Source organism: Porites lutea, chromosome 9 (genome assembly GCF_958299795.1).
Source record: "Porites lutea chromosome 9, jaPorLute2.1, whole genome shotgun sequence".
In the NCBI taxonomy this organism is placed as follows: domain Eukaryota; kingdom Metazoa; phylum Cnidaria; class Anthozoa; order Scleractinia; family Poritidae; genus Porites; species Porites lutea.
Window position 1 is genome coordinate 27601754 of NC_133209.1, and position 14093 is coordinate 27615846.

The 14093-nt window shown below is 37.1% G+C and overlaps 1 protein-coding gene across 1 annotated transcript; it reads right to left on the minus strand.

The window, feature by feature from the left end:
• Positions 1–324: 324 nt before the first annotated feature.
• On the minus strand, positions 325–13786 carry LOC140948729 (kinesin-like protein KIF3A). Its single transcript, XM_073397994.1, has 19 exons — positions 13650–13786; positions 13270–13531; positions 11807–11951; positions 10537–10621; positions 10228–10333; positions 9917–10056; positions 8630–8827; positions 8375–8430; positions 7827–7945; positions 6938–7033; positions 6023–6179; positions 5226–5298; positions 4558–4665; positions 4084–4194; positions 3401–3526; positions 2761–2814; positions 2200–2274; positions 1548–1699; positions 325–905 (listed from the first exon to the last, which is right to left on the minus strand). The coding sequence occupies exons 1-19, from the start codon at positions 13653–13655 to the stop codon at positions 803–805; spliced, it is 2172 nt and encodes a 723-aa protein (XP_073254095.1). The 5' UTR covers positions 13656–13786; the 3' UTR covers positions 325–802.
• Between the last annotated feature and the right edge of the window lie 307 nt (positions 13787–14093).

A 14093-nucleotide genomic window follows, 5' to 3' on the forward strand; every position in this document is an offset into this window, starting at 1 on the left:
GACTCCATGATGTGTTTTAGCCAATAGGGTGATCAAAGGGGGTTAAAGAATGCCGATTTATTAAATAAATCTTAGTCCTTGAAAAATCCTTGAACAGTCCTTGAAATTTGTTTGTCTGAAGTTGTACGAACTATGTATGTAAACATCTTACTATTGAGTATTGAGTAAGTGAATATAAAGCAGAAGTTTGTTCACCTCAGGAGAGCATTTGGGTGTTACTTTGCTGTGGGGCTGTGTTTTGGCTTTCCTGAACTGTGGTGTCTAGCACTTTTGGCACTCTCTCAAAACTAGCAACAAGAAGCAGGCAAAAAACAGAGCAAACACTTATCCACAACACTTGTGGCTCACTTTATTCTTTACAACATCTCTCCATGTGGATAATGTACTCAAGGTTGAACAAAACTTTGTTCTATTAATTTTTTATTACTATGTACAAATTCATCATCTTTCAAATAAATAAAATACCAAACATAAAGAATACAATGTTTGGGAGAATTGTTTGAACTGTGACAGTTGTTCTTTGGACTCTGTGACTATTGAAGCAAAATGCAACATTGTTGCATGTGTGTAAAAAATAAAATTGGAGAAAAACACAATGTGAGCTGTTTTGTATTTTAATGTACACTAACATGAGCCTATAGGACTATAAAAGAGGCATATGACTGTACAACACATCAACCTTACATTAGTAAATAATAATAATTATTAATGATATTATAATATCTAGACAAGCCTTATACCATTATGTTTCTTCATAAGACGTGTATGCTTGAAACGTTCAACTTGCGCTAAATGACCGGTATTAAGCAAAATGTTTCTTTGGGCTTAACAGTCTTCTAGACTGTGGATACTGTTCAGCATCTTCTTTACTTTTGTTGCTTGCATCTTCACCTTCCGTCTTTTTTCTACAGCATAAGTACAACAACAGTTGAATGAGATGTGGCCACAAATAGTGTTTGTCTTTAGCTATATTAATAACACCTGAGTGTACAATTTCAACAGAAAAAAAAAAAAATATATATATATACAGCTGAATCTCTTCACAATGGCCCTCTTGGGACAGAAGAAAGAGCCCGTTGTGGAGAGGTTACTGTTATGGGGAGGTAGGGGTGTAATATGATGATTTTTTTTAGGGAGTACAACATGTTTATTGTGCTGAGTTCATGCTTGCTGCACGTCATATAATGGTAATACAATCATATATAATACGCCTGTATGGAGAATAACAGATAAAATACACAAAAAAACTTGACAAAATGTTAATGTAACAAAACAAGCACGGTTTGCAACATTGGCTTCAAGTATCATAGACAATTTATGCTTAATTCAGCAGTATAAATGGGACACAACCATTGTAGGGAGGTTTAAACAAGTCAGAGTCTATGTATGGACTGTCTGCCGGGACAAAAAAGAGGCCATTGTAAAGAGAGTTGGCAGTTTGTGGAGGTTGGACTGTATAATCTTTGACTACAAACAATGAAAACAGTGTAAGCTAGCCTATCCCTATCTAACTGCATTTCTGTACATAAAAATAAATTATGACTTACTTCTTTCCCGTCTTGGGTCTCCCAGCTGTCTTAGGTCTTGATGACTTTGGACGACTGCTCTTTGGCCTCGTAGGAGTTGGCTCATCATACCCCATGGAGTAGTTAACTTGTTCATAGCTTAAATAAACACCGGATATGTCTGCCTCACTGAACTGTAAACAGATTAACAAAGACATATTTCGTTCAACAGCTGACCACTTAGATTTAGCAGATAAGTTCATGCATACGTGATACATGCATCATTTAATAATTGTTATCGTTATTCTTTCAAAATATTTCGTCATTGCAGTGAACGGAAGAAATGCAAGAATACACAAAAACATATTGCTTGATTAATGATGGATGTTATCTACTAATGAGGAGTACCGGTATCTGCACAAAAAAAAGTCTGTTTATATCCTAAAACTGTGCTGAGAAAAAGGCCAAAGTTTTGAAGAAAGTCTAAGAGGCATAAGCTTGTTAAGAAATTAGCAATGTTTTCAATAATTTTTGACATTATTGAATTTGGCTTTTGTATGATGTGAAGAATTATGCAGATCTCGGAGGCTGTCATAACATTGTCCTTGATCTGCATAATTCTTCACATCATACTCAGCCTCATTCAATAATTGTCACTATTTTTTTTTTCAGCAGTGCAGCTGATCAGACATACCTCTTTGTTCTTGTCCTTTGGATCAGGGCTTGGAGATGGCTTCCTCATGTTATTACCTGTATATGCCACAAATCTCTACAAGACAATACAGTAATAATAATTTTTAGCAACTTAGATCACTATTATTGAAAGTTGGATGTCCAGAAAAAGTCAAAACTAAACTTGCCCACCATCTTATAGGTTCTTTTCATCAACCGTATTGATTGAGGTGCCCAACAATGTTGATAAGAATGCTACAGTCCTTACCTTACTTGTTTGTGTTGCAAACAATTAATAAATAGTTGTCTAAGACTGATAAAAAAACTATAATCAATTGACTTACATTTGGGTCGTTTCATTAATTTTTTATAGTCCAATTTACCCATTTGCAGAGAACTGCCATTTTCATATTTTATATTAAGGGCATTGGTCTTCAATTTTATTAGAGGAAGCAGTTGCGCAAAACAAGGGGTTGTAAGAAGAATTGCAATCGTCACCATCCAGAAGTCTTAACATTGCCATCCTCTGCATTCTATAATTATGTTAACTTTCTTCTTTACAAAAGATGGAAATAACACTCACCAGCTGCCACTCTCCTATCTCTTCATTCCAAGACACATGCTGTTCTATCAAATCCTGTCATCAAAATTGAAATTTAAAAAAATTGATAAATTTCAAGCATTTACCAGTCCTGAGAAACCTCCCCCCTCCCTCACAAAAAGAAACTAGGACGAGGTAGCCAGCAGAACATGCATTTTTTTTTCATGTTTTTTAAGAGAGCCAAGGCAAACGTGATCCATTTACCCAAAAGACACACAAAAAAAGCACCTGTTCTGCAGGCTAATCAGGAGGAAGCCAATTAAGGGCTCATAGAACCAATTAACAAACTCAGGACATCCAAGAAACTGACCTGAGCAGCAAATTTTGGTGCTCACTGAATCAAGTCTTTATCAATCAGTCCTAGGCTCACTTTTCTTCCATATCAAGAGATATGATAACCAATTTATAGCATATGATAATATTAAACAAATCCAATCTATTTAACTAGATTTCAATAGGTAATTTACAACCCACACCCCCAAATCACATTACAATCTTCATAGCATCACTAGAAGGCTTGGAGGTTTAACTGCAATATTTTTTAAAATTAATGATTGTTAACCTAGAGAATATGAAGATAACATCAAATTATTATGGAAACAAACAAAATGGATTATTTTACCTGAAATTCAGGAGGAATGAAGCTCTCAATCAGCAAGGTTTGCAACTGCAGTTCTTTACGCAGCTCTCTGATGCTATCTAACAGCCCTTCTGTCTCACGCTGGTGCTCTTGCTGTTGGTCTGCCATCTAATGTGATTTTCAAGACAGTGCAATTACTAGATGGCTACAGAAAGTATTGGCGAGCTTTCAGATAATTTTAAGATACATGTATTAGATAGAGGATATTACACAGTGGCGCAAAGATATGAATTTTATTTTCGAGTGGCAAAACAATATTTTACGAACGAGCGCAGCGAGTGAGTAAAATATTGTTTTTGCCACTCGCAAATAAAATTCATATCTTCAAGCCGCCATGTAATGTTCTTTTTATTATAATTATAGACAAAAAGACATTGATAAAATAATAGAGGGAAATTACCGAAATTACGTCATTGATAAACTCACGTGTGAGATTATGGAAAATAAACCACTCAGGTCCCGGATGTAGTTTTTATGAATTTTAGGAGTGGTATATTTTCCAGTAAAACACTCGTGTCTATATAATAAAAAACAATTATTTTTAAGTTATCAGATAACAGGTAGCAAAATGAATAGACTTTGTTTCAACAGGGTTTGCAGGCCTCAGTTCAGAAAGCCACTATTGTTCACTGCTGAACAAGTTGTACTTCCCCTGACTCACTCACCTCTGACTTGGCACTCATGAGCATGCTCCAGACTTTTTTAAGCTTCTTAGTTTTTCCTGCAGCTTCTTCCTGCAGACTGGCATACTTCTCTTCTATGTCAATCCTCTCTTGCTGCAAAAAAGAGAAACCAGTAATTCCTGTCCATTTTTACACAATGTATTTGACTAATAATGGGACTATGTAGTTCACTTCTCCTGCGATTTTTTTTTATCCAAATCAAAACACCACAGACTGAATGTTACTAATAACCACATTCAAACCCTTTCCAAATGTATCTTTATCAGCTACATTGAGGTTCTTAAACCAGTCAGTATTCCAACCTCTTTCTGAGGTGTATCAAGTTGAGAGGATTAACTGCATTTGTTTATAAAAGATATGCACTTTTAGCCCATACAGTCACTTAAAAACAGCAGTCGCAAATAGATGTACATGTTATAATATTCATTGTTAACGATAAAATTTCACACTTTATACCTCTTTCTCTTCAATAAGCTTTTGCAGTTGTTTCTCCCTTTCTTGCCTCTCAGAGAGTTCTTTAGCAGATTGTTCTAACAATAGAGCTTGTTTCTCAGCTTTTTCCAACTGTTTCAGGCAAGAAAATGCAGTCACAAAGTAAGAATACATGTATGTAGTTTCAATATTAAAAGTCACAGACTCTTACTGTAATCACGTGGCGCTGCTAAACTTACAAAAGTACCTTCCCAAGTACGAATGGAAGGCTGGCCAGCGAGTGTGCTCTTAACAAGCAGTTGTGGGAAAATTTGAGATGTTTAGTAAGTTTTGTTTAAAAGTACCAACTAGTTAGAAACACATACATGAGAAGAAAATGCAGGGAGATGTCAGAGATTTCATTAACCTTTCAGTTTCAGAGATCTAACAAGGAGAGAACGTGTAGCCAAAACCCCTTGTACTCAAACTTAATACAAATTATGTTTCAAATGCTGCATCCACTGGCTGTTAAAGATTAAATTTTGACTTTCCACAGACACAGTAAGTAACATTAGTTACTACTGACAGTAATTAAAACATCTACCACTAGTCTTCAGTACTAAAATATTCAAAATTGTTGCCAGAGATGAAACACACACACAAAACAACAACAAAAAGACCAAACAAACATACAAAAACTATAAGATACAAACCAAGTTTTCTCCTCCAACAATTATCTTGCTTTCAACAGCCTTGAGTTTCTCTTGGAGTTTTTGGTGTTCCTTTCTAAATAAGAGTAAGAACCACAGCAGTCTTAGTAAAACTAAGCAAAAGAAGATTTTTTCCTTTAGTTTCCAAGTAAATTTGTTTTATGTATTGAGTGCAGACTTAGACTGAAGCCTATAACCAGCACTTTACACTGCCAGTCAGAGTGAGGTATGATTAGAATTTTATTATAACCAAAATTAAAGTGTTGATTTTTGTTAGGTGTAGATGATCCACTTCTTATTATTGGCTGTTTTTATGCTACAGATGTTAAAGTTGTCTAGATACATTTAACATCTGTAAAAACAGGATGCCTCAAAGTAGACAGTAGCAATGTAAAAAACAGAGTTTTCTGTAAAAAATACACAATTCTGACTCTTTCCAATCATTTCTCAACAAGTTAGGCACAAATGTGTCCCAGTTTACATCATCCCTTCTTTATACTATACGCATTTAATGTTTGAGATGTTAATGTTGTCTGTTAAGTGTGTTGTTCTGACACACTTAACAAGGGACGTTAATGTTGTCAGATGTTAAAACTTATGCATCTGTCTTAGCTTATTAACCTTTTTTATACACATTAATGTTGTCTTAAGACAACTTTAACATCTCTAGCATAAAAACAGCCATTGCAATTTTACTCCAATGACTATGAGCAATATTAAATTTTATTGAAAACTGCATTAAACACTTGGTTTTTGTTTTATGTTTTGATAAGGCAACATTATAATGAATTGATTCCTACTCAGATTCCTTGATGTCTTGTTCTCTTTTTTCCAACTCATCAGCAGCCTTGTTTCTCTCTTCCTCTGCCATATCTGTCTTCTGTTTTAACTGCTCTCGTTCAGCTTCTATCTTTGCTCTCAACTCAGCTACTTTCTCCGGTGGGAGAGCATGCATGCCTGAAGGAAAAAATTCCATACCTTTAGCAGGACTAGAAAAAGTCCTGTTTGGTCATCCCTGACAGCAGCTAGACTTCCTTGTAGCGCAAACAGCTTTTAAGGCTTAATTAGGTGCCCGATTGTTAAGGACCCAGGCCAGCCATCTTTACATATCAAAGCCAACTTACAGGAGAAGCAAAATTGGAAAGATCCTTGTATCAAATGCAAGGAGAATTAGCTGACATTTTATCACATTCCCTGTTTTCATAAGGAAAAGCCCTACAAAACTCAGTGGTTCCATAAAGGATAAATTCTAATGAGAAGTCACTGCTTAAGTGAGAGTGCAGCTAAGTGAGAGTTCTATTCTCTATCAACTGCTTTAAACATAATGATTATCATTTCATGAGTCCATATAACAAGGTTCACTGAACTGTAAACATTTAGTTAAACATTATTTCTTTAGCTGACTGTACATGTATAACTCCTCTAACCCTGGAAGCAATACAGTCATGCAAGTAAAAAATAACATCGACATAATTATTTGCCATCTTTTGCAAAGCAATGGGCCATTTGCATGATGACAGCATTCAACTATTAATAGTAGAATCCTTTAGAGTGTTGCTTCCTTTTTTTAAATTGTACCTGGGACAATACCAAATTTAATAATGAAAGGAAAAACCAAAATAGACTGTTGTAGTAGACATCAGTAAAAAGCCACCATTGTACAAATGACCTATTTTTGAGATGTCACTTATAACCTTAGTTTCACTACAACTTACTTTTTCTACGGTGCTTCTTCTTCCTTTTGACTGTGACTCCTCCTTCTACCACCTCTTCCTCGGATTCACTTTCTTCAGTACCACTTCCCTCACCCTCTGATAACAGCATCACCAGACATTAGCTCCCAGAGCATGTAATGTAAAAGAAGCCTCTACATAATGAGGCCCTCACAGCTGCTGGCTGGGTGAGTATGTCCCTAGTCTAAATTTCAAGGCCATGTCCCTAATCAGAATGTTACCCTGGCTTACAGGGCCTTAAGAAGGTGCTGGGTCATATTCACGATGTGAGACTTTTCTGAGACATTTCTTGCTTGAGTAAAGGAAGCTGCCCAGCCAAAATGTTTTACGATAGTAGGCAGGATGACCAGCGCAGCAGGCAACAAAAGCAAAAAAGTCAACCCTCCAAGTTAAAGTTTTTACTTGGTTGCCATTTGGCAACCAACTCTTTTGGTTTAGGGAGACTTTTTTACAAATCAAGTCACCAGCTCCAAAATTTTAGGTGCTATGGGAACCAAAATGGTTGTAACTTGGAGGGTTGTCTTTGTGTGGTTTTTATTTAATATTAGTAATGTCACAACTGTAAGTGCTGAGTAGGTAGAGAATATTCCACTTGAAGTGGCAAAAGTGCTGGCTGCTGGCTCATTTGGACTGGACTGAGAAAGAGAATGTTCTTCCTCATTTGCTTATCAGTTCTTTAAAAGTGTTCCCCACACCCTCCATAGGCCAGTTTTTCTTACTGTCATTCTACCCCTCCTTGCCATAAAGTTACTCCATCTCCCTTATTTAAATCATTCAATTACGTGACAGTTCAAGCAAACAAGACCTCCTTTTTCCCCATGTTGATGCAATTAGTATGAGGAGGACAACAGAAACAAGGTATTCATTGTACCTTCAGCCAGCTGAGCCCTGAGTTTTTCAATTTCTTTTTGGAATTCTCTCAGCAGGGCATCCTTTGGATCTTCATTGATCTTTGCCTTGTTCTTTATATTCTTTGCACGATTGGCATATCTACACAATAGATACAAAAACTACATCATTCAGTTTTAGTGTGAAGACTGAAATTTCTCAATGGCAAAAAGAAGGAACTAACAAGAATTAAGAGAAACAGGGTGTTACCTCTTTCGAGCAACTTTTATATTTTTCTTCTTCCTACAGATCTAGAGGATCCTATTTACATTTTAACATTTCTTCATAGCTATGGTGATAAACTTCATTACTGGAACTTTTAAGTTCCCAGAGCTATTGGACATTTTTAGGGACTTTTCCATACTAAGTTACTAAGTAATACCATTACTAATTGATGGCTATTGTCCCATGACCAAAAAATGGAACTTACAGCTGAGCGTCACTATTGTTTGCGGTGTACAGGCAATCTGTCATTTAGGTTTTTATAAAGACGTGATTCTGACAAATCTACACATTAATTAACTTTAATACCTCAGGGTACTTATTGTTTCATCGAAATTGTAGTCAGCTGGGCCAATGTTTGCAATCTAGAGAAGTAACAAAACAAATTTTCAATCCAACTTTTGATCTCTGTGCCTCAAACTTAGCACAGTAGAAAAAAATACCAATAAGTTGTGCATTCAAAGAAAATCAAACATCAGCCCTTGAAGAAATAAGGTTCAAGTGCAATATTTCAAAATAAATAAATTAAACAAACAGCAAAACCATATAATCAGCCAAACATACCATGACGGTCTTGGAATTACCACCGAGTGAGTCTTGCAGTAACCGTGTCAGTTTAGAGTTCCTGTATGGTATGTGAGTACTTTTGCCATCTACCAATGCAGAGATAACATTTCCCAGGGTGGAGAGGGACAGGTTGATTTTGGTTGCTTCCTTCAACCTTTGACCTGTAGCTCCAGTCTTGGCTTGTCTTTCTGATCCCTGTTTCAAACAAGATTGACAGTGAAACAAAATGCAGGCATAATAATTATTTCAACTGCACTATTATCTTTTGGCCATTTTTGTGTCTAGCTAACTCTGTCAGCAGGAATCAAACAAGGAATGGAAGGTGGGATAAAAAGGCCAAAATTTGCAAAGATTTTGCAATAGATCTTCCAATGAAAAAGCAGAAAGAGGAATAATGACATTCTCAAATGGTTTGAAATTTAAGATGACAGGTAAGATTTCTCTCTCAACAAACATAATTTATGTACTTGCAATAAATGGCATGAGAACCTGTACGTGTTTCACTGATGTGATTATTATCTTACGCTACGAATAAAATATTGTTTACAAGCAAATGGACAAATGGTGCTGGCAGCTTTGTCTCTGTTCCAAAGGATTATGCACACACAACTTATGTGGATTTGGTGAGGGGTCTAAGGGGGCTGCATGAGTGAGGGAGTGCTGTCACTGCAAATAATGTGGACCTGTATAATTATTTTTAAAAACAGTTTTCTGGATATCTTAGTGGATATACCCCTCACAAACTTAGTACCAGGTGTTTCAATAAGCACCAACGACTGACAAAACGCGTCGGCTACATTGTTCAAAGAAGTCGGCTACTTTTTCCCCTGAAGAAGAAGCAGCTAGTTTGAATAAGGCCATGGGCAAAAATAAACTTTGTTCACCTGGAAAAGTATGTAACTTATAGTATAATTGTCATTTGTTCATTGCTTGTGGGAATTGATTGTGTGGCTTATAAATCAAAATTTGACTAAAACCCAGATCTTCTTGAATAGAAAACTCGCTCTTTTATTCTCAGTTTAGTCCCCTAAACGCTGGAAATTGCTTACTAGGGCTTTGAAATTTTAAAATTTTTTGAGGGAGCATGCCCCCAGACACCCCTTGAAAATGTGGACTGCTGATACAGTCAGTTACTCTATTCAGAACTGCTGGCTACTTCAATTTTTATGAAACCCCTGTAGTACAAATACAGTTTAGTGATAATTTTGCTTATCTTGTGTTTGATGAAAGTGATACCAACCAGCATCACATACATGTAGCACAGGAGACATTATAATAACTTACAGCCAAATCAACCAGATGTAGTTTACCCATTCTGACATGATGTTGGCCATCAGGACCCTTCTCACTGCACTCAACTGTGATGGAAAAAATAGCATGAGAGCGTGACGATCTCTCATTCATGTTTGTAGATCCAACAGAACCTATAATCAAACAGAACTTTAAATGAGTTTTGAGTACAGCGGTGCAAGTGGAGGTTCAATTTGCACACCAGTATAGTTACAAATTTTTTCTTGATCTATTAATTTTTGTCATTTTTTAACTTAGAGTCTTCGTAACTCACAGACAAGTAGTAAAGAGATCAGCAAACTCACGATTTTTGTTTCCCAGTGTCATTGTCTTGTCTAAATCATCAGCATTATTCATAACATATGATGACAAATCTTTCACATACACGCCAATGTCTGGTCTCTCCTTTACCTAAACATAAAAGATAAAAAATAATTTTTAATCAACAAAACAAAAAAATGTATAGTAGTTCCAACATAGTTTTTAATAAAGGGAAACCATGGAACTGAAATAAGAGCAGCAATTAATTTCCTTATTTTTTTCACTGGCACTTTAAAACCCAGCTGGTACAGTATAACACAGCCTGCTACAATGTATTTCTTGACTTCACAAACCTCAAGTTTAGCATTCTGATCCTTGCCAAGCAGGTCACGAACATCTTCATTGTAGATCTCTAAATAAGACACTCTGACAAGAAACCTAACAAAAATTAACAAAAGCAGTAAACAGTTAAAAAAAGTAAGAAACCACAAAGAGATACAGTAGAAAATGATACTAACCATAATCCAAAACTCTGTACTAACTGAAAAACTCAAGGTCAGTTATTTAAATTAAAAGTCTAACTTAGACCATGGTTTAGCAAATCTTTGAACCTCCAGATCTCTTACTTAGTGGGTTATTTTAAGAAGATATGTGCTTTTCTAGTCTACGCCATGTGCTATCATGAAAATGTTCACAATAAAATTAATGCTGTTTACATAGAGCATTGGGTAAAGTAAAATGGCTGAGAGTGCGGTTTTGTTGAACACTGGCTGAGCTCTGTTTACGTAAATGGCCCAAAGATTTAACAGATGTATCTAAAGGCTGAACATTTTGTTCAACACTCCTTGGACCACCATTGGTATGTGGTTTAATATGATTATATAAAAGTAATATGACACGAAGATCTAGCCATTTGCAAGATATACAAAGGCAGTAAGCTCTTCCTCAGTTGGGATTTGATCTGTGACCTCTCACTTTGCATATACCCTGCGAGCAGTGGTTTCTTTCTGGCATGGCTTTTAGCATTTACTAACTTGTTTGCATCACTTGTCAGCTTCGTAGTTGGTTTGATTATGTGATGAGAGAAACCAGCTACATGTACACTGTATGCCACAGAGGTGCGATGCAAATGACTGAACATAAAATAATGCTAAAAGCCATGCCAGAAAGAAACCTCTGTTTGTAAAGTGACGTTCTGACAGCTGCCCTACAGCTGTACAACTGCTGTTAACATAGCCATGCTATGCATGTTAGGGTTGGTGATAACATATCGGGGAGAAACACCACAAAGTATGAAAAAAGGTTATCTTTCATTCTCAGTATCATTGTTCCAAGCCATAACATAGACATTTTCAGCACAATTTTCTACTCCAGTGAGAAAACAAAGGTCAAGGCTCAAGGTGACAATTTCATACAAATCACTGTATTAAAATGTCACCCCAAACCTTGCATTGGTTCCTTTGTTTATAGGAATACAGGGAAAGGCTTGAAGGTGCTGTTGTGTGCAAATTTTAGCATCGTCTAATAGTTATTATTTTTAGTAATCACCCTAAGTAAAGTAAATTGACAAAAATTAATGAAAATGAATGATAACCATGATGATAAATGCCTAATACTAGGTACCTTATGTCGCCATCCATCTTTGCAATGTGCCCAAATATATGTGCAAAAGAGTTTGGGATGATTCCTCGCAGTTCTGGAACTGTCCGCACTCCTTCCATGGTAAATGTTTTGCCTGTTCCTGTTTGTCCATATGCAAAAATTGTTCCTGGCAAAATTGAGAGTAAAAACAACAACTCACACCAGGGCTGGGAAAAACTTGAATTCCAGCTTGTCCTTCAGGTAAGCAGCTCTAATGTGTTTCTTGCCAAGAGCCACTTGCCCGGCAAGAAAATCCTCTTGTCGGGACTACTAGACGCGATTTTTGTGCCCTGCTCACACTATCATGCACCACCTTACAACAATTTCCTGTGGGTCTTCATAGCCTAGATCGGAGTACCACAATATACCTCAAGGAGGGGATTGGGAAAGAGTTTATTCACAATTATGTTTTATGCACTAGCTGGCTAGAATCACATAATGAAGCATACATGGCTACAGCTTGCATAATTATGTACATAGGTTTGGTGCTGAACTTCCATCACTAACCTGCGTGGTAGGCGTTTGAAAGGGAAGGGAAAGGGAATTTGGGGCATGTGAGAAGCGCGCAGGGTACGAGAGGAAGGAGGGAAGGGAAGGCCTACAAGGATCTATTGTTTTTTAAGTTATTAATATCCACCAGATGAATGTTAAAATCCTGATTGGTCAGAATTCCAAACATGTCAATCACAGCCTTTATACCTGTGCCGTGGAGAGAACAGTAGCCGTTCTGTCTAGCTGAGCTTTGACCTTAGACCCACCTCACAGATCAAAAATTCTAGACTTGAATACTTGACTCATTTTAGCACTTCAAATCCAACTTTCTGGATGTTTTGAGCTATAAATACTTCACCATTGCATTCCTTCGTTTTTGACGGAGTAAAAAGATTTTCTGTAGAAATATAGCTTGTTTGGATATTAAAAAATTTCACTTTGAAGCTGCAATTACAAAGCCTGCATTGATAATTTGGATTCATTGAGATTTCTCCATTCCTGCCATCCACGCATTGCTTCCGAAATGATTTGACAAGTTGAGAAATTTTGTTTTGGTTCCAAAAGTGCCCTCAAAAGTTTACTTCTGCCCTATGGAATGTCAAACATTTTATTGGTCAATATACAGTGTATGACAACTGATGACAGCATTAAATGTTGGTGGGCACAATCAGGCCTGACAGGCCAAGTGGGCGCTTTTCAAAATCCTGGGTTTTGTCTGGAAGCGCTTCCTTCCTTTCTTCCCTATCCCCACCTTGCTCTTTCTCGCCCCTTTTTTGTGCGGTCTTTGGCTCTCGTTCCTTGTTCTTTGCTCCAAAACTGCACGGAAACACTTGCTATGCAGGCTACTCAAACACTGGATAGCACTAGCCACCGGATCAGTCTCTATCCAGTGGAAAAAACAACATTGGTTCTCAAAACACTAGCACACATTCCACTAGCTAAAGTAGTCTTACCATTGTAACCCTCTAGCACACAATTGACAATGGGTCTAGCTGCATCGTTGTATATATCTACTTGCTTTGCATCAATACCAAACACTCTGTCATAAGTGAACTGTTTTGGCGGTTCCCCGGTGCGAGCACTCGGATTTTTCACGGTGATTATTCCCCGACTTTCGTCGACATTAACAGCCAAAGAACAGGAACTAGCGACTTCTTTTTCATTCATAGGCCGACATCGAACAACTACACGAACATTGTCCGAGTCTGTGTCCACCTGTCAAGTGAGTTAAAATGCAAACATGCTTAACGATCGATATAAAGCTAAAAAGCTCGGAACGAAAAGGCCGGCCAGGTTGTTCGATGTGAAGTACAGCTGTACGCTTAAAACTCACCGGCATTGTCTCTTGTAGCGTTGGTAAATTTCACCAAACGTTTTCTAAGTACAGTTAAAACCTCTCATCGTAACACTGAGCCAGCTGATTGAGCTGTTTAAGGGAAAGGGAATTTTTCTGTCGCCCACAAAATTTCTCCCTTTTTCGCTGTAGTTATGTACGCCTGGTTGCTTGGGCTCAGTGACCACGCGATTTGATTTAATCGTCGTGTAAGCTTGCATGAAAGGAAGTTAGAAAGGGAGAGTGGTGGGGTGGCGTAGGGTGAGGCTGGGTCGGGGAGGTGTTGGTGGGTGAAAAAATGCCTGAGTCGTGGGAAATATAAAGGCACGCTAGGGCAATATATAAGATATTCGAACCAATTTAAAACACAATTGCAATGTTAATAAAAGTGTAACTTTTACAAGTGTAAATTGCAACTATGTTGTGTGTGTCCTGAGATAGATA

Coding starts and splice junctions, on each gene's coding strand:
- LOC140948729 (XM_073397994.1), bottom strand. Junction 6,180..6,937: donor GAAGAAGCACCGTAGAAAAA/GTAAGTTGTAGT, acceptor TTTTTCCTTCAG/GCATGCATGCTCTCCCACCG. Junction 1,700..2,199: donor CAAAGGACAAGAACAAAGAG/GTATGTCTGATC, acceptor ATCTGTTTACAG/TTCAGTGAGGCAGACATATC.